Source organism: Hyaena hyaena, unplaced genomic scaffold (assembly GCF_003009895.1).
Source record: "Hyaena hyaena isolate Hyena2069 unplaced genomic scaffold, ASM300989v1 scaffold_926, whole genome shotgun sequence".
Taxonomy (NCBI): domain Eukaryota; kingdom Metazoa; phylum Chordata; class Mammalia; order Carnivora; family Hyaenidae; genus Hyaena; species Hyaena hyaena.
In genome coordinates, this window is record NW_024081559.1 from 699,334 (window position 1) to 723,834 (window position 24,501).

At 42.2% G+C, this 24,501-nt stretch overlaps 1 protein-coding gene across 7 annotated transcripts in view; it reads right to left on the bottom strand.

The window, feature by feature from the left end:
- Nucleotides 1-219: 219 nt before the first annotated feature.
- ZWINT (ZW10 interacting kinetochore protein) overlaps nt 220-24,501 on the bottom strand; it is a 31,518-nt gene continuing 7,236 nt past the window's right edge. For 2 of the 7 annotated variants that reach the window (XM_039220948.1, XM_039220949.1), the window contains exon 8: nt 220-1,185. In XM_039220948.1, coding sequence (XP_039076879.1) covers nt 970-1,185 — 216 coding nt within the window. In that variant the 3' untranslated portion in view covers nt 220-969. Of the gene's footprint in view, nt 1,186-3,352; nt 3,515-12,447; nt 14,731-24,501 lie in introns of those variants that run through there. The other 5 variants (XM_039220954.1, XM_039220950.1, XM_039220952.1 and 2 more) reach the window with 4 other exon arrangements.

Below are 24,501 nucleotides of genomic sequence, written 5' to 3' on the forward strand. Positions count from 1 at the left end.
GTGAGCCTCAGACTGGGTTTTTGTTGCCATTGTTATTCCCTGATAGTTGTGCAGGGCTCTGTTTTAACCAGGGACACCTGACACACAAAAGGACACAGACCACCCAGGCCCAGGCCACGGGGCTGCCTGGAAAACCAGCTTCTCCTGAGGTGGGACAGTAAGAAGTCTCAGCAACACAACATGTGCTGGGTGCCGGCACTTCTCAACAGCAGGTGGGCAGAGCAAGGAGACAGGCGTCCGGAAGTAAATGAGCCAAAATTCACGTTTCATCATCAGAACTGTCGGCTGAAAGGAGGAAAACTCTGGTCTAACCCAGCCAGAGAGCCAAGCCTGTGCGGGTCCACACTGGTCCGACTGCAGGAACTCTGGAGGCAAGGGACCGGGCCAAAGTCCGTTCAGCTGGGGACACACATCATGGGACACAGCCCATTAACGTCAGAGCTTTGAAGAGTAGCTCCCAGAAGTGGGACGGGACAGAGACAGAAAGTGGGGCCAGACCACCCGCTGTCGGGGGAGTGAAGGTAGCTGTGTAAGCACTCCAATTTCAAGTGCGGAAGGATCACCTGGTGACTTTGTGAAACTGCAGCTTCCAAGACCTAACTCATACTCCCTGCCTGGGGTCTGACTCATTAGCTCTGGACTGGGGCCCAGGAATCTGTATTTAGAGAGGACGCACATCACGTGGTCTGAAGTCCACATTTTGGTGAAAGTACAGAGTGGCTATGGTAACTCGGTGCTTCGGTCCTGGCCGTGCAGCACCCCAGCTGTGGGGGTAAAAGCAGAGGTGCGCTACCCACACTCCTTCACCTTCAGTAAAAATGGGTGACTAACCCAACTCCAAAAAATTAAGTATAGAATGTTAAGTATAGAATGTTAAGCACAGAGCAGGGCCCAGAGAACACAGAGAAATTATAATAAATGAGCCTCCTTCTTATCATTACAGAGGGAGGACCAGGCAAAATTGGACAACTATTGGGTAGTGAAATAATTGTGAAATGTTGTCTCATTCTGATCGGGCAAACGTAACCACTTGGTTTGAGGGCATGAAGGCAGGTTACAGACCATACTGGGAACAGTGGAACTAGAGCAGGGGTTGGTATCCCGGGGGAGGCCCAATGGCTCCCGTTTTCCTGGACGGCTCACTGAGCACACTGGGCTGAGAGACACAGTTGTAATGAGATTATTCTAGGGGAAAAAAAAAAAAGATTGAGAAACTGAGTTCTAAAGGAAAGGATAAAAGCAATCTGTATAGATTTGTGAATTCACATCATGAAGGAAACAGACAAGTTCTAGATGTTTTCTGTAACCTAATTACATCCTATTTATGCATTTCTGAAAGAATGGAGCTCAAGCTTCTGCTAGTGTGCCTCCGAAATTCTGCCGATATTAATAGCAAATGCAAGAGAGATAGTTGTACTGCTCCAGAAGAAAAATAAACAGCTTTTAAAAATAAAGGTGGAATTGTTATTATACTCAGTCTGTTTGTAAAAACTTTAATACCTCAAATAACTTCAACTATATTTTAATCAGAATCCATGATGATTTTTTAAAATTATTTCAATCATGCATCATGGTCGTTGATGGTCACACGTGTATCATTTTTTTTTTTTTTACAAAGGCACCTTTCAGCAACTTCTTAACTGTATTCAAAATAAAAGATAGTTTGTAGAGATCTATTTTGTAAAAGCACCACTGAAATGCCAGTGAAGACAAGAGGTCCTTCTGCCCTCGAAACGTAACCGCCAGTGTTGCATTTACCCAAACTGCCTGGAGACTAGGTGCTGTGTACGCTTCGTCACTCCACGTTCCTAATTTCCACAGAGCACTAAACAAGGCCAAGCAACAGACGAGCTTTGCCAAATAACAACAACAATTAAAAAAAAAAAAAAAAACTATTGATCACTAGGTAATAGTGACAAAAGATTCATGTTGTCAAATATATGAGTCCAGGTTTTTGAAATAAAAGTGTCATGAATACAAATTTGTGTAAAAGGAAGCAGGCAGACTATATTTTTTAGAGATTTTAACTTCACAGTAAAATTGAGTAGAAGGTACAGAAGTTGTCTTTTTCTTTCCAAATAATGTAAGAAACTGACATACTTGTAAAAAAATATATAATAAATGTGAATTAATTAAAAAAGAAAAAAAACAACCTTCAGGTAACATTAGTGGAGGTCAAGGTTTGTAATTTGTGTGTACACGTAATTTCAGTCCAAATAGTTTTTGTTGTTTGTAGACTCCCACACGGGAAAGTGCCTGTTTTGCCAGTATATTTTGATGCTGTTTCTGAGGTCTCTCATCCAAGAACACAACCCATTTTTAAAGTTTGCATTTGCTATGGACCTTGAGATTCTGATAAAAGTTATGTTTTTCAGATGTATTCCCTTTGAAAAGCCACATCCTTTATGGTTAATTTTAATGATTACCTCCTTCTGCTTTTTATGGCTACTTCCAGAACCTTCCTCGTTCCCCCTCTCCATGCTCCCAGGTTACACACAATTAACCCCGCTTCCTGTAGCTGCCCCCGTGACCCCCTTTCCCCACACCGTGGTAATGTCATCTCCTGCCTCCACCACGGACTCCCTCATGACTCCTGAGGACTTAAATCTTCACGCGCTTGATGCTCCTACATCTCAGCATTTCTGACCTCGCCCTTCACCTGACCTCAGCCATCCCCTCCCACACACATGCCTATTTCTCGGAAAGGACACACCAGACTGCACTGTGACAACAACATCACCAAACTCACCACAGCTGGAAACAAGAGGGTAATTTCTGTTCTCATAAAATTTTCTGTCAATCGAAGTACTTAGGGTGGCTCTCCCCCTGCTGTAGGTCAACATCCGAGGCTACCTCAGCTCAGACCAGGTCCTTCCCAACATGACACTCAGAAGGCAGAAAACTACTCCCAGCTCTTCCTTTGGCCACAGCCAGTCACATGGTCACGCCTGTCTCCCAGGGAAGTATTTTTTCAATCATATAGTTTTCTTGTTTGAAACTACAATTCTGGTTAAATTCCATCGTTAGCCCACGATACATTTGTCTGTAAGCACCACACATGTGCAGAGCATGGTCAATCAGAGTAACCTGGAACCCTCACTGAGGCGACCTTACCACATCCCAGGATCCAACAATCCTCATCCGTCCTACACAACATCTACACACCTTGATCTCTTCTCAAATCTCCAGCACACCCTTGAATTCTCATTCTCGGCAGAAAAATGCCTATCTCCAGGACAATACATTTCCTGTTTTTTTCACAAACTCAAAGATAGACCAGTCACTGTGGAAAAGAGTGTTGATCCTGCCCCACTGGACAAAGAAAAAGTCTCAGAAGAGACCCTCCCTCCCTCAGCACCCACCTTCCTCCCGTGCCCTTCAGTGGCCACCCAGCAGATCGTCTGTGCCCAGATCTTGTTTCCCATCTTTAAATGCTGGCATCCTCCTGGATGGTGCTCTTTCCTTCCTTCAGCAAGGGCTGCACATCCACTCTTATGGCTACAAATGGGATCCACTGCAGAAGCATTCAAGATTTTATTTCCATGTGAACTGTACCCCCGACTTGCAGACCTGAAATAGCAGCTGTCAACTTGTGAGTCCCTGGACCTGAAACCCAAGCCGCCCAAGTTGAGGTGCTGGCAGGAGGTACACATCTTCACTCCACACTACCTGCCACATCTTAGTGTGAGACGGTCCCGTCTTTCCAGCACCACCAGCAAGACAACTGTCAGAGGCCCCATTTAATGCTTCTGACCAGAACCCACTCCATGATGATCCTCTTTAATCAGGACCCTACCCCATGACAATCTCCTTTAACCAGCACTCACCCCTATGATGATCCTCTCTAACCAGCAACCCACCCATGAGGATCTTCTTTAACAAGTACTCACCACATGATGATCCCCTTTAACCAGCACTCACCCCTTGATGATCCCCTTTAACCAGCACCCACCCCAAGATGATCCCATTTAACCAGCACTCACTCCATGATGATCCCCTTTAACCAGTACTAACCCCATGATGAACCCCTTTAACCAGTACTAACCCCATGAGGATCCTCTTTAACCAGCAACTCAACCTCATGAGGATCTTCTTTAACCAGCATCCCACCCCAAGACAATCCCCTTTAACCAGCACTCACTCCATGATGATCCCCTTTAACCAGTACTAACCCCATGATGAACCCCTTTAACCAGTACTAACCCCATGAGGATCCTCTTTAACCAGCAACTCAACCTCATGAGGATCTTCTTTAACCAGCATCCCACCCCAAGACAATCCCCTTTAACCAGCACTCACTCCATGATGATCCCCTTTAACCAGCACTCACTCCATGATGATCCCCTTTAACAAGTACTAACCCCATGATGAACCCCTTTAACCAGTACTAACCCCATGAGGATCCCCTTTAACCAGCAACTCAACCTCATGAGGATCTTCTTTAACCAGCATCCCACCCCAAGACAATCCCCTTTAACCAGTACTCACCCCCATGATGATCCCCTTTAACCAGCACCCACCCAAAGATGATCCCCTTTAACCAGCACTCACTCCACGATGATCCCCTTTAACCAGTACTCACCCCATGATGATCCCCTTTAACCAGGACCCCACCCCATGACAATCCCTTTTAATCAGGACCCTACCCCATGATCATCCCCTTCCTCATCTGGTAATCCTCTCCACCCCCCACCCCCTGCTGTATTTTTATTCACAGCACTTTTGCTGCTATGTTTTATTTATCAGTCTGTTTCAACACCTGCACTGAAGTGTAAGCAGCAGAATATGGGAGAGGAGGTAAGAAGTCCTGAGCACATAACTACCACACAGGGAGTTCAGTGTAATGGGTTCCTTGAATTAGGAAGTGACAGGAACAAGGAAATACAGCGGAAAAACATGAAAAATAAAAAAACAAAATCACATTTCTGCAATGGTATTTTTGCCTCAATACTTGTTGACTGGAATTCCTTTTATAAAGTTATACGTCACATAGAAAATACCAGGAAAGCAAATGGAATCCAAAAACCAACACCACATGATGCCAATACTTAGAGTTTATTTTATGCAGTTACCTCCATTTTGCAGTATTTACTTAGGTCCAAGACATTTTGGGGAAATTTTTTCTGGCATTGTAAAAAGAATGTGAGTTTGAGGAAAACAAATGCTGACCTTCTCTGCATCTGACTTCTTTAACAATTCTGAAGGCAGGCTCTCATCTGAATTACTTTGTAAATGGCTGCCAGGAGACGTGTGTGCTATCGTGTGTGATTGGCAAGGAAGCGTGTCCCGAGATGCTGCACAAATGAGCGGAGTCCAGTGCAAGGGGGAGATGATGCGCGTCAGACATGCCGAGAGCCACCCTCACGGTCGCTCCTCACTTGACGGGGAGACCTCATGTCCCTTGCACACCTGGTGTCGGCCTCTGATGACATGCCAGGTTCTCCTCAGCAGGATGGCTGATTGTGCCGCAGAGAGAGAGGGGCTGTACGGTAGGCATATTTATCTGTGAGTTTCTAAACATGCCTCCGTTTGTGATGCCTGCATCACTACTAGGCATGCAGCTCCTAGACTGCCCACACTGAGGAGACACAAAGGGACAAACTTGGCTCTTCTTCTTAAACACTTTGAGGAAATGATGCTCAACATTACTCATCGTCAGGGAAATACAAATCAAATCAAAACCACAACGAGATACCACCTCACACCTGTCAGAGTGGCTAAAATCAACAACTCGGACAACAACAGATGTTGGCGAGGACGCAGAGAAAGAGGAATGTGTGTACACTGCTGGCAGGAATGCAAACTGGTGCAGCTGCTCTGGAACACAGTGTGGAGGGTCCTCAAAAAGTTAAAACTAGAACTACACTATGACCCAGCAATTGCACTGTTGGGTATTTACCCCCAAAATATAAAAACACTAATTCAGAGACACATGTGCCCCGATGTTTATAGCAGAGTTATTTACAACAGCCAAATTATGTAAACAGCCCAAGTGTCCATCGAATGATGAATGAAGAAGTGTAAAGCATATGCAGCGGAATATTATTCAGTCATGAAAAAGAATGAGATCTTGACATTTGCAACAATGTGGATGGAACTAGAGTGTATTATGCCGAGTGAAAGAAGTCAGAGAAAGACAAATATATCATTTCACTCAGATGAGGAATTTAAACAAACGAGCAAAGGGGGAAGAGAGAGAGGGGCAAACCAAGAAAGAGACTCTTAACTACAGAGAACAAACTGAGGGTCACCAGAGGGGAGGCATGTGGGGGTTGGGGGAAACATGGGATGGGGACTGAGGAGGGCACTGGTCCTGATGAAAAAAGCACAAAAACAAATAAATACAAAGGGGAAAAAAAGAACTCAATTTGCACATTCTCATTTTTCATTTTCTCAAAACCATGCAAAGGCAATGAAAATGTGAGGCTGTAAGACTTCAGGGAAATTGTAGCCATAATAATCTGATTCTAAAAGTAGATGCTTGACAAGAGTTTATATTTAAATCAACCATCAATCAGGATATAATTTCTAAAAGTAGTAACATAACCTTTCTAGTTTAACCTCCCAACCACCATATGCATAGAATCATATTTTTTACTAAACAAGGTGCATTATTTGATTTTTAACCATATAAACACCTTGGGACTATGTTCCTTCAGCCCAAAGATTACATGTTAAATACCAAAGACAATTCCTTCAAGATGGGGAACAGTGCTGGTAACCCACATGCTGAAGGGTGAAGAGTTAAACATCGAGAATAATTTTGCTGTGTCAGCAATTCCAGAAATACACAGCTAAATTCTCTCTCTTACAGTAGATTTGGTACATGGTATATACTTCTGTGCATTGTCTGATATTTGAATACAAACATTTGGCTTGGGAAAATTTTGTTATGGTCTAACACTCAAACTCTCGAACTTTGCATGAGTTTTTCCAAAAATCAAAATAAAATTTTAACATATATGAGTAATAAATGCAAATAGTCAAATGTTTGGATCATAACAAAGATCTAAAGATAAAAAGGCTTTGATGAAGGAAAATAAAGTTTTGAGAAAAATTTTTAATCCTGATGATACATCTTAATGTGTGGGTCACATGGGCCCAAGGGGAAATAACATTGCCTGCCCTTAAATATCACACACTTCATAGGTTCTGAGGATTTTGAGGGAAATTCTACCAAATGTCTAACTCCTCACAGTGGAGGCAGCCTTTGTGAAGTAAAGTTATCATGGGAACGTTAGAAATCTGCAAGAGAAACTAAATGGTGATCTTTTCAGGAGGAAAATCCAAAAGAGGTAATTTGAGAGTGGCTATTCTTGTTTGTCCTGAGATCAGAGATGAGAACTGAGTTTAATATAAGAACAAGAAAAAACTGTACTTTTCCTCACAAAAATACATTTCTAGGAGACGATCAGAAAACAAGTTTTACTGTGAGCAACTTTGACAATTACTGAATATCCGGCTTTTCAGAGACCAGCTTCTTTTCTGTCCAGACCTCACTGCTGCCCACAGCACAGGGGTTAGGGCCTCGAGCTGGAAGCTCTCCTCCATTAACTAGTCATTTTCAATATGACTGAGCCTCAGTTTCTCTATCTTTAGTTTTTGTTTTAAATATTTATTCATTTTTAAGAGGGACAGAGACAGAGACACAGCACGAGTAGGACAGAGGCAGAGAAAGAAGCCACAGAATCCAAAACAGGCTCCAGGCTCACAAAACCAAGCTCTGATGTGGGGCTTGAACCCATGAACTGTGAGATCATGACCTGAGCTGAAGTCGGACCCTTAACCGACTGAGCCACCCGGGTGCCCCTCCCTATCTTTAACACAGGGTAAAGTATCAAAATCTGACTCTTAACAGATAAAATGAAAGCAGTGTATTTAACACTGCTTTGGGTTCACTGATATCAGCCTGGATTAACAAATGTGAAGGAGGACTTTCATTTCTGGTTTCAAATTTCCAACTAGGAGCAACATGGCCAACGATGGCTGGCTCTGCAAATTACTCTGACAGGGCACTAATTATGGAATCAGCATGAGGGAACAGGACAGCAAGGAGCCCAGCGGCCACACGGGACGCACACTGGGGGACACTCCCTTCCACTCTCCACTCCCCCACACGTTCAGTCCTGCAACCCAGTCTACCTCCACCACCATGAATCGGTCTTGTTTCAAAAACTATTTAACCAGACCCACAGAATGTTAGAGCTGGAGAAACCTTTGGCTGCCCCAGCATATAGATGAGGACAGTGCAGTTGTGACGACCTAGTACACGGATGAAGACGGACGCTCACATAACCTCAGGGAATTGCTAGGAAGGAAGGTAAGTTCACGACAGAGCTAAGACCTGAACAAACCAGAGTTTGACCGTGTTACAAGGTCTCCAGGTAGCTGTGCTCCTGAGTAGCTACACATAAAAATATTCTTATACTCACTTATATAGTATCAAATTTTAAGTTATCATCTACAGTATAGAACCACAGAGTTAGAGCCTTTAAAAATCAGAGGCTTTAAAAATCATTTAACATTTTCATTTTACAGATAAGACTAAGTCTCCAAAACACTAGTGTCGTTATTCACCGGGTTTGGAACATGTGTCCATGTGTCTCAGAAGCAGAGTCACCACTCCCTGCACTAAGACATGGGCCTTCAGTGTGAAATAGTCTTCAATCACGGCAAGGGGAGGGATACGTCCTAGTCCTCAATCTCCGTGATGTAGTCATATGTATGCCACGTGAAAAACGGAAAGGGAACAGCGGGCTGGAAAGGAAGGAAGCTCCTCCTACATGAACGGCAGTGCCGCTGCCGATGATTTCCCGGACAGAACACAATGGAAACAGAGTGCAGCAGACATGGTATAAGCCAGACAGGAGACTCGGATGTTCCAGGCCCTACCTCCCTCCCGTAAACATTAAAATACCCCCACACACTACCAAGACTGAATCGTTAGGAAATAAATCTGAATAATCTCTAATTAACAGGTTGATTGAATCAGTAATCAAAACCTCCTCCCAACAAAGAAAAGCCCAGCCCAGTGTCTCCAATGGATTCTACCAAACATTTAAAAAAGAATTAAGCCAATCCTTTCCAAATTCTTCCAAAAAAATTGAAGAAGAAACACTTTTGCTAGAGATTGCTTGTGTCCTCCTAAAATTCATATGTTGAAATCTTAACATCCAAAGTAATTGTATTGAAAGTTGGGGCCTTTGAAAAGTGATTAGGTCATGACAGTGGAGACCTCGTGAATGGAATTCTTGCCCTTACACAAGAGAACCCACGGAACTCCCTCATTCTTCTACCACATAGGGACCTAACAAGAAGGTCAGGGGTATGAACCAGGAAGACACTGAATCTTCTGGCACCTTGATCTCAGATTCTCCACTCACAAGAACTGTGAAATATAAATTTCTATTGTTTATAAACCACCAGTTGATGGTATTTTTGTTGTAGAAGCTTGAACTAAGACAATTTCCTAACTCATTCTATGCAGCTAGCAATACTCTGATATCAAAGTCAGGCAAAGAAAAACAGTAACAACAAAACTACAGACCAATTATTTCTCACGAAACCAAAATTCAAAAATATATTAGGAGAACTCACAAAACCAAGTAGGATTAACTCCTGAGATGCAAATATGGTTTAACATATGAAAATCAAACAATGACATAAACCACACTAACAAATTGGGATAAAAAAAAAATGATTACCTCAACTGATGCAAAAAAAAAAAAGGTTCTGACAAAATAAAACACTCCTTCATGATAAAAGTACTCAACAAACTAAGAATAGAAGAAAACTTTCTAACATAATTAAGGCCATATATCAAAAATGCATGGTAACCATCAAATTCACAGGTAAAAATGTGAAAGCTTTTCCTCTAAGCTCAGGAACAAGGCAAGGATCCCCACTCTTTGTGCTTTTATTCAACATAGTAATGGAAGTGCTAGCCAGAGGAATCGGACAAGAAAAAGGAATAAAAGGTATCCAAATAAAAGAGGAAGAAATAAAATTATCTTTGTTCACAGATGACATATTACATGCAGAAAACCCTAAATATTCCATGCCAAAAAAGAAATTTTAGAATAAACAAACTCAGCAATGTTACAAAAATAAACTCTCATCACATATATGGTAAAATATCAGACAATGGTGCCATGACCATTCAATGGGGAAAGGGTTCTTTTCAACAACGATGTTGGAAAACCAGATATCTGCATGCAGAAATTAGACTCTTACCTTATACCATTTACAAATTGACTCAAAGTGGATCAAAGGTTCGAACCTAAGAACTAATTAAACTATGGAACTTTTAGAAAAAAACCCGAAGGGAAAGCTTCACTACATTTGATTTGGCACTGATTTCTTAGATATGACACCAAAATCAAGGCAACAAAAAAAGAGGTAAGCTGGGTTTTATCAAAATTAAAAATATCTGTGCCTAGGTGGCTCAGTCAGTTAAGTGTTTGACTTTGGATTTCAGCTCAGGTCATAATCTCATGGTTCATGAGATCAAGCCTGTGCTGTCGGCACAGATTCTCCCTCTCTCTCTCTCTCTTCCCCCTCTACCCTACTCTCTCAAAAGAAACATTAAAGAAAATACATATTTGTGCATCAGTGGATACAATAAAGAATAGTAAGTTAACTTGTGGAATGGCAGAACGTATCTGCGTATCATATATCTAATAAGAGACCAATATCAAAAATATAGAGCCCCTACATTCAGCAAGAAAAAAACAAAAGACCCCATTAAAAAAGTCACAGGACTGAACACACATTTCTCCTAAAAACATGACCAACTAGTAAATGAAAATATGCTCAACACTGGTAACTGAGAATTGATAGGGAAATGCAAATCAAAACCACGAGATACTACTTCATACCCATTAGGGTGGCTATTATCAAAAACACACAAAAAAAGTTAGAGAATAAACAAGTTTTGGTGAGGACATAGAATAATTAGAATCTCTGTGCATAGCTGGTAGAAATGCAAAATGGTGCAGCCACCATGGAAAACAGTATGGTAGTTTCTCCAAAAACTAAACCTAGATTACATTATCCAGCAATTCCACGTCTGGACTTTCAGAATAAGTGAATGCAGGCACTCCTATGGAGATCTGTATACATGTGTTCATAGCAATGTTGTGCAAAAGAGCCTCAATGTGAAGCAACCTAAGTGTCCACTGATGGATGGACAGACAAAATGTGATATAAGCATATAGGAGAATGTTATTCAGCCTTAATGAAAAAAACTTGACACTGAAAATACCGTGCTAAAAGCCAGTCACAAAGGAACAAGTATTGTAGGATTCAACTTACATGAAGTCCCATAGAGGCGTCAACTTCATAGAGACAGAAAGTAGATGGTGGTTGTCAGGGGCTGGGTACTGTCACTGGGGGCAGAGTTACAGTCTGGGAAAAGGAAACAGCTCTGGAGACAGACGGTGATGATGTCAGCACAACAGTGCGAATGTACGACATGTCACTGAATTTGTAACTTATAGTTAGAATGGTAGCTTTTGTTATGTACGATTCTCCACCATTAAAAAAAAAAAATTCCAACATCTGAGACGCTTAGTGGCTCAGCTGGTTAAGCGTCCAACTCTTGATCTCAGCTTAGGACATGCTGTCACGGTCCATGAGTTCAAGCCTCACATCAGGCTCTGTGCTGACAGTGTGGAGCCCTCTTGGGATTCTCTCTCTCTGTCCCTCCTTGCCTCTCTCTCTCTCAAAATAAATATTTTTTAAAAATTGCAACATCTATATATTTCAAAATGTTACACTGTGAACAAGCCTCTCTTTCATTTGGAGATTTCCTGCAGGGCTCCATTGGCCCTAGTTCATGTGCAATCTTAAATAGATCTTGACATGGTGCCTGGCTTGAACTGAATCCACGGCCCTGAGACAAAAGGCTCAACGGTTATAAAAAGAATAAGCAAAGAACAATCCTTGGATACCTGTTATGCGAAGGACGGCGTATTTTGTAGTAAGAGTGTACAAATAAAGAAGAGAAAGGGTTAGCGATACCTTCCCTAAAACATGGGGAGTGCCAGGTAGGACTGTCCATGCTCCAGGTGCTGAAGGCCAGAGAACTCGGTGCTCTGCTTTGAGATGCACCAAAGAGTGCTATGGTAAGAACAGCTTTTCAAAGGTTTGTCAAAGCATCGCAAATATATTGCATATTTTTAAGATAACAATTATAAAGCTGTGATAGTCTTACTGTCTATAAAACAACTTCCACCTGCTGATAAATACGTACTCCATTGAAGTGTTATGAAAACATCCAGAGGAAATGCTGCAGAGGAGAGAGTACCAATTAGGAACACACCATCAAAACATTTCTAACTTAAAGTTTTCTTGCATTTCCAGTTAACAGGTTGCTATGGCAACCCAGTCATCTGGAGATACTTGAGGTTAGATTAAAACACCATACTGTTCAAGGTCAACATTTTCACTTTTATTAATTAACTCTTAACAAAAAGATGACAATTATTTGAGATTTGTTCATTTTTTTAAAAGATACTATTAGCAGGTGTTGTTCATAGGTAAACAGTCTTCCAGACCAATGAGATCAGAAAGAATAAACGACAAACGGCCACCCCCAAACTCTCATCACCCTAAACAGCTCTCACCCGCCCCCTGGGCGCGGGTTGGATGGGGGTCGGGTGAGAGCAGAGGGGGTGGGAAAAGTAACAACAAACATTAAAAAGCAAACTCAGCAAGAGGACGCGTCACTGGCGAACACCGGAACACCGGAGTGCGGGTGAAGGAACTGCTCTCTTTCGGAAGCCTTCAAGGGAGCAGGCAATCCGGAGGGCACCTGAGTCCAAGGAGGCAAGGAGACCCGTGAGGTGGACCTTGTGGGGACTCGCTGCACTTCTCAAGGTCCTTCGGCGGCGCTCAGGAGACGGGGGGACCTTTGGGGCAGAGGGTCACAAGCCCCACAGGAGCGTACCTGTGGCACCGCACGGGAGACGCAGCAAGGGAGCAAGCCTGGGACCTTCTGAGGCATCTGACACTTTGTCACAGGGGCGTGTCGCCAGGGCCCCAGGCAGCAGATCACATACCAGGTTGCAGGGCTGGGCCAGGCTGGGAGGCAATGGGGCCCAACTGTCCCAGCCTGTCCGCTCCCCTGGGACGTGGGGACATTGTAGGACCCACGCGCTCCCAGCCACCTCCAAAAGGACAGGGGTGAAGGTGCCGTGGGGGCGCACCTGAGTGTCCAGGTGAGGAACGGACGGTTTTTTAGAACCACAGCAGCATCGGAGCCGAGAGCTCCAGCGCTGCCCGCAGGCTCGGTTCCCAAGAGGAAGATGCTCCGACACGTGGCGGTCTCCAGGCGCACGAATCTGTAACTGTCACAGGTGGACCCATGTCCGGGGACCAGGAGCAGATCCAGATGGTGTGGGCCAGCAGGACCACGTCCCTGTCACCTGACACAGCTCTGTCCTCGCCCGAAGTGGTCCAACAGAGCCCCTGCCCCAGCCGCGTCCTTCACGTGACCCCAGGCCCCTCCACCGAGCTCAGCGCAGAGATGGAGTGGGGCTGTGCGGCTCACCAGCAGGCCCGGAGCTCGCTCACACCATCTCTGTCCCTTTCTCAGCGTGAGTGTACCCGCGGGGCCACACTCGCTGCAAACGACGGCAGAAAGTCAGCACAGCTCTGCATCCGGGTACATCTCAGCACCTTCTATTTCTAATTTACGATAAACTTAGGCAAATCAGCTCTTCGGAGACGAAAACATGCCTCCCCTAGTTTTTTCACTGTGGGAGCAGAGCAAGGAGGTATACCCATCCTGCAAGATCCCCTGGGTGTGTGCTTTACACACATGAGCTTGCACAATCCTGCTGTCACACCTTCTCCAGCACAAGTCCCACTTCCAGAACATTCCTTCCCTCGGGGCTCCCGTCCTTTCCAAAATGGGTCTGTCCAGGGTTGCAGGGTGTCCAGGACGGCCACACAAGTTGGTACCGCGGTGAGTGCTAAGATCGTCATGGGAATAATATGGTCTTTCTCACAAAACGGACCCTAAATCCACTGGGTCATTGTCACTGGAAGGATTTGGTAAGTTTACAAAATCTGAACAAGGAATTGGGAACTGGAATCTGCAGACGTCAGTCTGCTGCACATCACACTCTGAGAACTGAAAGGTTAGCTATCTATCTCCCCAGATAACACATCTGGGTCATAACTGTGTGTCCAGTGACTCCTGGGAAGAAACTGAGCACGACGGCCCCAAATATCATGGCAGCAGCTACAATTGGCTTGTTTCTTTAGGCAAAGCCATAGATCCTCAGTTATTTACACTATAATCGGTAATAATACGATTTAACTAGTTAATGCCTAAAACCACTAAGTGTCTATTACCTATGCATTGACTAATAACCCTGGTTTAAAAATTGTAGACTGACAAAAATCTGAAATTTCACTAAGATAATCTGAAAGATGACAAAATCAGTATGAAGATAAACAGATAATAGTTTAAATATGTATTTGCTTTTGTCGCTAACCTTCCAACTCCTTTTTCTAAAAACTTTTTTAATATTTATTTTTGAGAGAGACAGAGAGAGAGAGAGAACGAGCAGGGAAGGGTCAGAGAGAGAGATTCTCCATGCTGAGTGTGGGGCCCACGACCCAGGGATCATGACCCGAGCAGAGACACCCTGGCGCCCCGAGGACGGACAGTCTTCATCCACAGTTCTGGCAGCATGTTTACTTCTCTGAGGACAGGGGTGCCTGGAGGAAAACAGATTTTTAATTTTTCTATGATTTTTTATTATATATAATTTCATATACTTAATCTGGGAAATAATAGACAAGCTTCACTTGACACTGAACAAAATGTGCACTCTGTTCTTAATACAAAATCTAAAATGAGCCAAGCCATCCATTCAGCTTCTGTGCAGATAAACTGGATTTGCAGATAAAAGATAGCAGGCTATGGATAGCAATCAGTCCCACAATAAAGTGAGAAAGGTATCCCGGAGCTTCCAGGTGTCTTCATGATGGAGATAAATGACTCCTTAAGAAATAACACAAGAGGGGAGCCTGGGTGGGTCAGTCAGTTAAGCATCTGACTTCAGCTCAGGTCATGATCTCACGGTTTATGGGTTCAAGCCCCATGTCGGGCTCTGTGCTGACAGCCAGCTCAGAGCCTGGAGCCTGCTTCAGTTTCTGTGTTTCCCTCTCTCTGACCCTCCCCTGCTCATGCTATCTCTCTCTTAGAAATAAAAAAAACATTAAAAAATTTTTTTGAAAAAAAATAACAGAAGATAAAATTAAACTATAAAGAAGGGAAGAAAGGACAATGGCTGCCTTCAGTTTAGAATATATGTAAATGTACATACGCTTAAGAAATAGGACACTCAAGATACCTTGCCAGAAAAAACAAAACACAACATTAAACAGCTTTATAACTTAAGTTTCCAAACTAAAATTAAATATTATAACATGTCTGACCAAAAAACTGATTTTATGGAAAAGTCATTTAACAAAGTCATTTCCGTTAAACAGCACTCTAGTGACTGGGAACTAAGTTCTAGAGACACAAGTACTGCGAGGCAAAGGCCACACCTTCTCACTCGTGGGGACAGTGACGCCTGCCACAGCTGTTCAGGCTCCAGAAGAGGGATCCCTCCCCATCTCCAGCAGCACCTACATATCTGAGGATGACTCGTGACTGGGGGAGGGACGGGACGGGGAAGGGAAAGGAGGCAGATGACAACGGCAAAGCGTCGTGAAGAAATGGGCCTGCTGCCGTCTGCAGGACTCAGGACGTCATCAGCAGGACTGCACCCGGGCCTCTGGACGTGCCCACTTGAGGATGCCACGCCAGGCCCAGAGGCCCCAGAGCCCCAGGCGCCTAGCCCACAACTCCTCCTACTCCGCCGCCAGCTCCCTGTGCACACCCAAGTGCATCGGCCAGAGCCAGCTTGTCAAAGGAGAAACCACACTTGAGCTACAGAGCCACCTTCCAAGAGAGCAAGGTTTCTAATGGCCACACTGTTGAACTGTACAATCCAAAGTCAATAGAAAACACTACTTTAGGAAGGTGACTGCTGCTTCAAAGGCTGAAGCACAAGTGCGTGTCTCTGAATGCAATGGACAATCACAGACACAAGGTTTCACAGAAAGACAGTAATCCTCCAGCAACTTAATTCAATGGTACGGAAAACTGTATCCTAATAAAGAATTGAGAACAGTGGTCATGAAGAAATTCAACAAGCTGCAAGAAAACTCAGAAAGGCAATTCAGTGAACTCAGGAACAAAATTAATGAATAGCGCACTTCTTTACCAAAGAGATTAAAATTACGAGGAAGAACCAAACAAATTCTGGAATTGAAGAATTCAGTGAATGAGGTGAGAAAGGAAGCAGCACTCCAGACTCCAGATGGAAGAAAGAATAAGGTACTTGCAGGATGGGAATATAGATACAGTTCAGTTCAATGAGGAAAACTAAGATTGTAAAATAGTGTAGAAACCTTGCAAGACCCATCACTTTCAATCAAAAACGTCAGAAAGACAAATGTAAGAGTAATGGGTATACCAGAAGGACAAGAGGAGAAGGGGATAGTCTACTTAAAGAAATAATAGCTTGGAACTTTCCAAACCTGAGAAAAAAATTGGTACAGGTCCACAAAACTACTGGAACACCCTATTTTTTAAAATTTTTTAACATTTATTTATATTTGAGAGAGAAAGAGAGTGCGCACGCACAAGCTGGGGAAGGACAGAGTGAGACAGGGAGATAAAGAATCCCAAAACACGCTCCAGGCTCCAAACTGTCAGTACATATCCTGATGCAGGGGCTTGAACCCACGAACCACGACCTGAGCCGAAGTCAGACGTTCAATGAACTGAGCCACCCAGGTGCCCCTCAATGATACAGAACCTTAGAGACAGCCAGGGAACATAACCTTATAGGGACTCTGTTAGGCTCTCAGTAGATTTCTCAGCAGAAGTTCTGTGGGCCAGGAGAGAGTGGAATGACATATTCAAAGTGCTGAAAGATCAAAATGCCCAGCTAAATATACTTGACGTGGCAAAACCACTTTCAGATACAACACAAAAATAAAGGCTTTCCCAGATACATAAAAGCTGAGGAAGGTTACCACCAGGAGACGTGACTTACAAGAAATGCTAACAGGAGTTCTTCAAGTGAAAATGAAAAGGTGCTAATTGGTGACACAAAAACAGGACAGTGCACTGCACTGGGATAGGTGTAACGTAAACAGCCAGAATAAGAAAACTAACTCTGTATTAGAACAGCACTGAAGCCACTTAAATGCAGTAAAAATGCTCTATTCCTTTAAAGAGTATTTAAAAACTACAGCTACTATAATTTAATAAATTCATAGCATAAAACAGGTAAACTGTGACATTAAAGACATAAAAGAGGAGGAGTAAAAGGGTGGAGCCTTCACAGGGGAATGAAGATAAGCTGCTTTCAGCATAAAAGAACTTTCATCTATGAGATGTTTTACATAAACCTCATGGTAACCACAAGGCAAAAATCTAGATTCACAAACCAAAGGGAGCACTGAACACGTAACCATGGAAAACACCCAGAAGGAAAACAGTAAGATGCCATTTCCAAGTCCTTAAAGGTCAGTAATCGCTCCAATGTAAGTGGACTGAATTATCCAATCAAAAGACACAGAGTGCCTCAATGGATAAAAATACCAAACCCCAACTATACGCTGCCAAGAGAGACTTGTTTCAGCTCCCCACACGAATATGCTCAAAGTGAAGAGATGGAAGAAGATTTTCTGTGCAAGTGGAAATCTAAAACAGCGAAGGTAGCCATACTTATGTCAGACAAAACAGCTTGCAAGCCAAAAACAGTAACAGGAGACAAAAAAGGCTGCTATATTATGATAAAGGGTCAATAAATCAACAAGATAAAACTATCATAAACATATACATACCCACCACTGGGACACGTAAGTACATTAAGCAAAAACTCACAGATATGAAGGGAGAAATAGACAATAATACAAAAATAGGAGAGAACTGCAATACTCTACTGTCAGTAATGGATAGATGATCCAGACAGAAAATCAACAGAACAAATACTGGAAATGAACCACACTTTAGACCAAATGACTTAACTCATACAGATACAGCATTCCATCCAATAACAGCAGAATACACGTTCTTCTCACACACACATGGAACATTCTCTGGGATAGATTATTACAGGACACAAAACAGATGTTAGCAAACTTAAGGACACTGAAACCATATCAAGGATTTATTTTTTTAACCACAATGGTATAAAGTAAAAACCAACAAGGGAAAAGGTAGAAATTCTACAAATATGTGTAAACTAAACAACACTTCTGAACAACCAATGGGTCAAAGGAAAAATCAAAAGGAAAATAAAAAATTAGCTTGAAACAAAGGAAAGTAGAAATATATCAAATCCTATGGGATGCTGCAAAAGCGCTTCCGAGGAAAGTTTAGTGTCAAATGTATGTATTAATTAGAAAGATCTCAAATAAACACCTAATTTTACAACTCAAGGAACTAGAAAAATTAGAACAAATTAAGTACAAAGTTAGCAGAAAGAAGACAATAATGATCACAGCAGAAATAAGTGAAACAGAGTCTAGAAAAACAATGGAAAGGATCAATGAAATTAAGAGCTGATTTTTCAAAAAGATACATAAAATTGACAAACCTTTTGCTAGACTAATTAAAAAAGAGAGAAGACTCAAATAAATAAATTAGGAATCAACTGACACTCTACAAATACAAAGGATATTAAGAGACTACTGTAAACAATTATACGCCAATAAATATAACCTACAAGAAATGGACGAATTTCTAGTAACACAATGTGCACAAAGACTGAATAAGGAAGAAGTAGAAAATCTGAACAGACCAATAACTAGTAAAGTTATTGAATCAGTAATCAAAAACCTAACACAGAAAACTCCAGAACCAGGTGGCTTCACTGATGAATTCTACCAAACAATTAAGATTTAACACCAAATCTTCTCAAACTATCCCAAAAAATTAAAGAGCAGGAAACACCTCCAAATTCATTCAATGAGGCCAAAGTTACCAGGTAACCAAAGCCAGAAAAGAACACTACAAGAAAGTAAAATTATAGACCAATATCCATGATGAATATAGTAGCAAACACTGTCAACCAAATATTGACAAACCAAATTCAAGAACACATTAAAAAACATAAAGATGATTATACACCATGGCCAAGTGGGATTTATTCCTGGGATGCAAGGATGGTTCAAACATACACAAATTGAAAAATGTAATACAGCACATCAACAGAATGAAAGATTTTAAAAATCACATAACCATCACAATAGATGAAGACAAGGCATTTGACAAAATGCAACATCTTTTCATAAAACCCTCCACAGATTGGGTACAAAAGAAACACAATATATTAAAGGCCATATGTAACAAACCCATAGCTAACATTATACTCAATACAGAAAAATCGAAAGCTTTTCCTCTAAGATCAAGAAAAAGACAAGGATACCCACTCTCAATCCTCTTACTCAATACATTGCTGGAAGTCCTACTTAGCTACACCATTTAGTCAAGACAAATTAAAGGCATCCAAGCTGAAAAGGAAAAAGTAAAACTGTCATTATTTGTGGATGATTTGATTCTGTATATACAAAATCCCAAAGATTTTACCAAAAAAAAAAAAAAAAAACCTGTCAGAACTTCAGCAAAGTTGCAGGATTTAAAATCAACATACAGCAATCAGCTGCAATTCTACATACTAATGATGTAACATCCAAAAAGGAAATAAAACTATCCTATTCACAAAGCTTCAAAAACAATAAGATATCTAGGAATAAATTTAATCAAGGAAGTGAAAATCTGTACATTCAAAAATACAAGACCTTGCTGAAAGAAGCTGAAAGAACACACAAATGTAAAGACATCTTGTAGGTGGATTGAAAGAATTAACAGTTAAAATGTACATACTACCCAAAGCCATCTGTAGATTCAACAAAATCCCCTTCAAAATTCCAATGGCTTCAAGTAAAGTAAAAAGAAAAAAAAATCTTAAAATTTGCATGGAACCACAAACGAAATGAAGAGCAAGCACTGCTGGAGAAGACCAAACCGGAGGCATCTCACACTTCCTGCTATACTACAAACCTCAGTAATGAAACACTATATAGACACACAGACCTCGAGAATAGAGTATAGAGCTCAGAACTAAACTTCCACAAGAAGAGAGGACAAGTGTGGTGAGGATGTGGACACAAGGGAACTCTTTCTGCTGATGGTAGGAATGTACACTGGTTCGACTCCACCTCTGTATGATGGGAAGGACGTGAACACAGGGTGTCAGGGAGAGATCTGCACTCCCCTGTTCACTGCAGCATTAGTCACAACAGCCAAGATGTGCAAACAACCTAAATGTTCAATGTTGGACAAATGGATAAAGACGCATATACGTCACATGTCATATGTAACAATCCCTACATATGTTGTAGATATTCAGGTACATGCACGTATTATACTTTTATTCAGCCACGGGAAAGAACATCTGCCATGAGACAATGTGGATGGACCTGGAGCAGCTCTGCTAAGTGAGGCAAGTCAGACCAAGGCAGGTGACATATGGATCATTTACACGTGGAATATAAAAACACTGAACTCGTGGAAACAGAACAGAAATATGACTACAAAGGATGGGGGTTGGGAAAACAGGACAGACATTGTTTAAGGGGACAGACTTGAAATGGGTAGTAAATAAGCCCTAGAAATCTAATGGACAGAATAACGAAATCAAACAAACTGTCATATAATCACCAAGCTTGCTAAGAGACTAGAACTTAATTATCCTAACCACTGAAAGGAATGATTATTAATGACAGAGGTGCTACTTATGGTGCCTACACATGACGATGGCAATCATACTACAGTATATAAGCATATCAAATTAACATGCTGTACACTTTAAATGTATGCACTGTTATCTCAAATATATTATCAAATATGGAAGAGTAACTGACGCATAAGTACTCCGAAATGTTTTTAAGTTCATGATCAATAAACACTCGCAGAACACTACCAGGAAGTTAGTACAATTCTCAATCTGCATGTAATTAACAACTTAGTCTCAAAATATAAAGGAATGAACGAACACGACTGGGTATGTGTGTATGCACACACACACACACATCATTTCAGAAAAAGAATAAACATGGCAAGAAATCTGCCAGAAACTGTAAACCTTGTAGAGAAAATCTCACCACCATCGGCCAGACCATCCCCTGTTCGAGCTGGACGACGGGACAGCGGACTGCAGGTACAGTGTCTCACAGCAGCGTCTGGGTTACTGGGTAATATCGAAAACAAGCAAACCCAATTCCATTATTTAGGTATAAAACAAAACTTTTCCCTTGAGGCACATGGAACTCCATAGTTTCAGTGTTTCTCCTACATAAAAGATACACAACACGTAATAACGACAATTAGAATTACCTGAATATCTACCAGCTCGTCCTTTCTGTTGTCATAGACATAACATTGTTTTTCACTGCCTATTTCTTGAGGCCACCACCACCCTAGAGTTAATTAGTTCATTAGGTCCTGAAAACTAAAAATATCCTGAGATAGGATAGAGATAGATGGAAGGAGTAAAACAGAAAATCTCTCATGATGGCAACCAAACTTTTGTTTTAATCAAAGAATATTTGTCTTATTCTTTCTCAAAAGAGTAAGCACAGCCTGCTGCTGGCACCGAGGATGACAAGGCTCCTAATATAAAACTCTGCACATCTTTACGTTCCAGAAATCTCCGAGTGTTGTTCAATGTAATTGTTAAAACTAAACGTATTATGGTAGTCACAGGGTACTATTTAAAAACCACAGTCCTTTTGGTAATTGATGGGAAAGAGTTCACCATTCTTTATCATAAACATTTTAAATTATGGCTGAGAGATTTTCCCATTTTCAACTGTAAGCCCCTAAAACCTTGATAAGGAGAACATCACGCAGGCAGTCAGTGATTCTGCACAGTGATGCTTTCCAACATTCTCCTGGAGTCGTGAGACTCCAGCAAGTAACACACTCAACAGCGGTGAGCGTGGGAAAGGCCGTCCATCAGTCTAGTTGTTCTGCACTTGTCCTGACTGGTAACTACCACCAGCCAAGAGCACGCATGTCACTGAGCTGCTCTAGTGACAGTTTTCCTGGGTGTAACATGAGTGCTCATAATCGTGATCACTACTGCACTTAGTGTTAAGTGCCAACATTCTAGAACAGAGGTCCATTCTGGAGCCTGCATGGATTCCAGCTCTGTGCTCGCACCCTATGGCAGGTCCAGGAACAGGCAATGGAGAGAGACTGTTGCCCTCCGGATGGCAGAGACCGTGGTTACCACCTGCTACATGTGCATCTGCCCGGATCCATAAAGTCCTCACCAGGGGCAGGTCTTCCCTAAGAGTTTCTGTTTCAATAGGTTAAAAGTACTTGGATATTTTTTGCCAAAGGAGGAAAAATCCTTGTTCGGCAGGTTTCCTTGGCTTCTGGGTAAAGGCTTGGCTTCCCCACAGCCACTGGGGTGACAGCCTCCCTGACAGTGTGATCCAGGCTCTGCCTCTTCTGCTCCTGAGGTCGCTGCTGCCACTTTCTTTGCTTGGGGAGGACAGGGTCATCCCCAGAGCTGCCGAGGACATGCCCATCCCCGGTGCTTCCGAGGGCAAGGTCATCCCCGGTGCTGCCAAGGGAGAGGTCATCCCCAGTGTTGTGGAGGGTGAGGTCATCCCTGGTGCTGCCCAGGACAGGGTCATCCCTTTGGCTGCCGAACACACCAGCCCTCACTCCTTAGCAAGAAGAGTCAGCACTGCTTGGTAGGCTTAGTTTTTACTTCCTGTCTCCAAATGTAAACTTAGATTGTCTTTATCATCTTTTCTTTCTTTTTTTTTTTTCTTAATTCTCAAAACATGTTGAGCACACAACTGACATTCAATAAATGATGAAATCTGCCTCTGGATAATTGCATGTGTTTGAAATGGAGTTCAAGAGGCAGTTCCCTGAGAAATCTTCCTTGAATATAACGCAATGAGCATTTCCTAAGTCCTTTTAAATTACCAGGGCACTGGTGTACGTTCATTTGTGGACGGAAGTTACGCACATACCCGAACAGAGGAATCAGGGGCAGTGAGAACGACAGGACCTGTGTTGGAAAACAGCAGCCTGATACCACTGTCCCCGTCATCCACGTGCTCTCCACCTGTCTGCTTTAGGTGCACATGTGTACCCGTCTCCATGTATCCGTGACAAGTGTTAGGAACTCTGAACACACCCCTCCTTCTCATGTTGAAAACAACACACCAGAACAAGGCCAGCATATCAGCCACCATCAAGAGCAGAGTCTAAACACGAAATCTGATCGTCTTCCCCACTCTGCTGTCTTCATGGTGACCAAGTGAAGCAACCAGAGATAACGCTAAACTGCACTAAATGAATTACTTTAACTCCCTCTTTTATTTCTATAACATGTGGCCCAGATTGTCCAGACCTTACAAATATGGAAATGGTGGACTAGCCTCTGTGCCCAGAGTGTTTTCCCTCAAAGATATGCAAAACATAACTTCTTGTCCACTGGTAAGTTATATGAAAAACTTGAGAATTTAATGTATCTCCTTTTTAAACTAGTATTTTAACTAATGAAACATAGGCTGTTTATGATTGGTTAGTAAGATTAGAACTGAAGTTTTTGCAATGTAATTTCATAACACTGAGAATCATTATTTTAACTCTTTCATAAAACAAAAATATTTTAAACTCATTCTTTCATAAAACAAATCTCTCAAACTCACATTAGCTTTTCCTATGATTTTTCCACAGTATGTGTAAATAGAACAAACACTTCTGTACTAGAATACATATACCTATATATACTTTTATGGTTTAATTTTTCTTTAAAATTTTTGAATGTTTTATTTATTTTTGAGAGTGAGAGAGAGAGTATGAGCAGAAGAAGAGCAGAAAGACAGGGAGATAATATCTGAAACAGACTCTAGGCTCTGAGCTGTCAGAGCCTGATGCAGGGCTTGATCTTGTGAACTGATCATGACCTGAGCTGAAGTGAGATGCTTAACCGAGCCACCCAGGCGCCCGTGGTTTAGTTCTTATATAATGTTTGTATGCGATAATCTCCTATTGCCAACATTCTTGTTATTCTGAAAGCATAGTTCTGGACTTACTCCTTTTTTCTATTTCAAAATGCTATTTTAGGCGTACAGTAACCAATCCATTTAAGAAACCATCAGCTCCTTCACTAGAGTGTAAATACAAAGAAATACACGATGGGGGCACCTGGGTGATTCATTGGTTAAGCGTCCGACTTCAATTCAGGTCATGATCTCACGGTTTGTGGGTTCGAGCCCCTTGTCAGGCTCTGTGCCGAAAGCTAGGTCAGAGCCTGGAGCAGGTCTTCAGATTCTATGTCTCCCTCTCTCTCTGACCCTCCCATGCTCATGCTGTCTCTATCTCTCTCT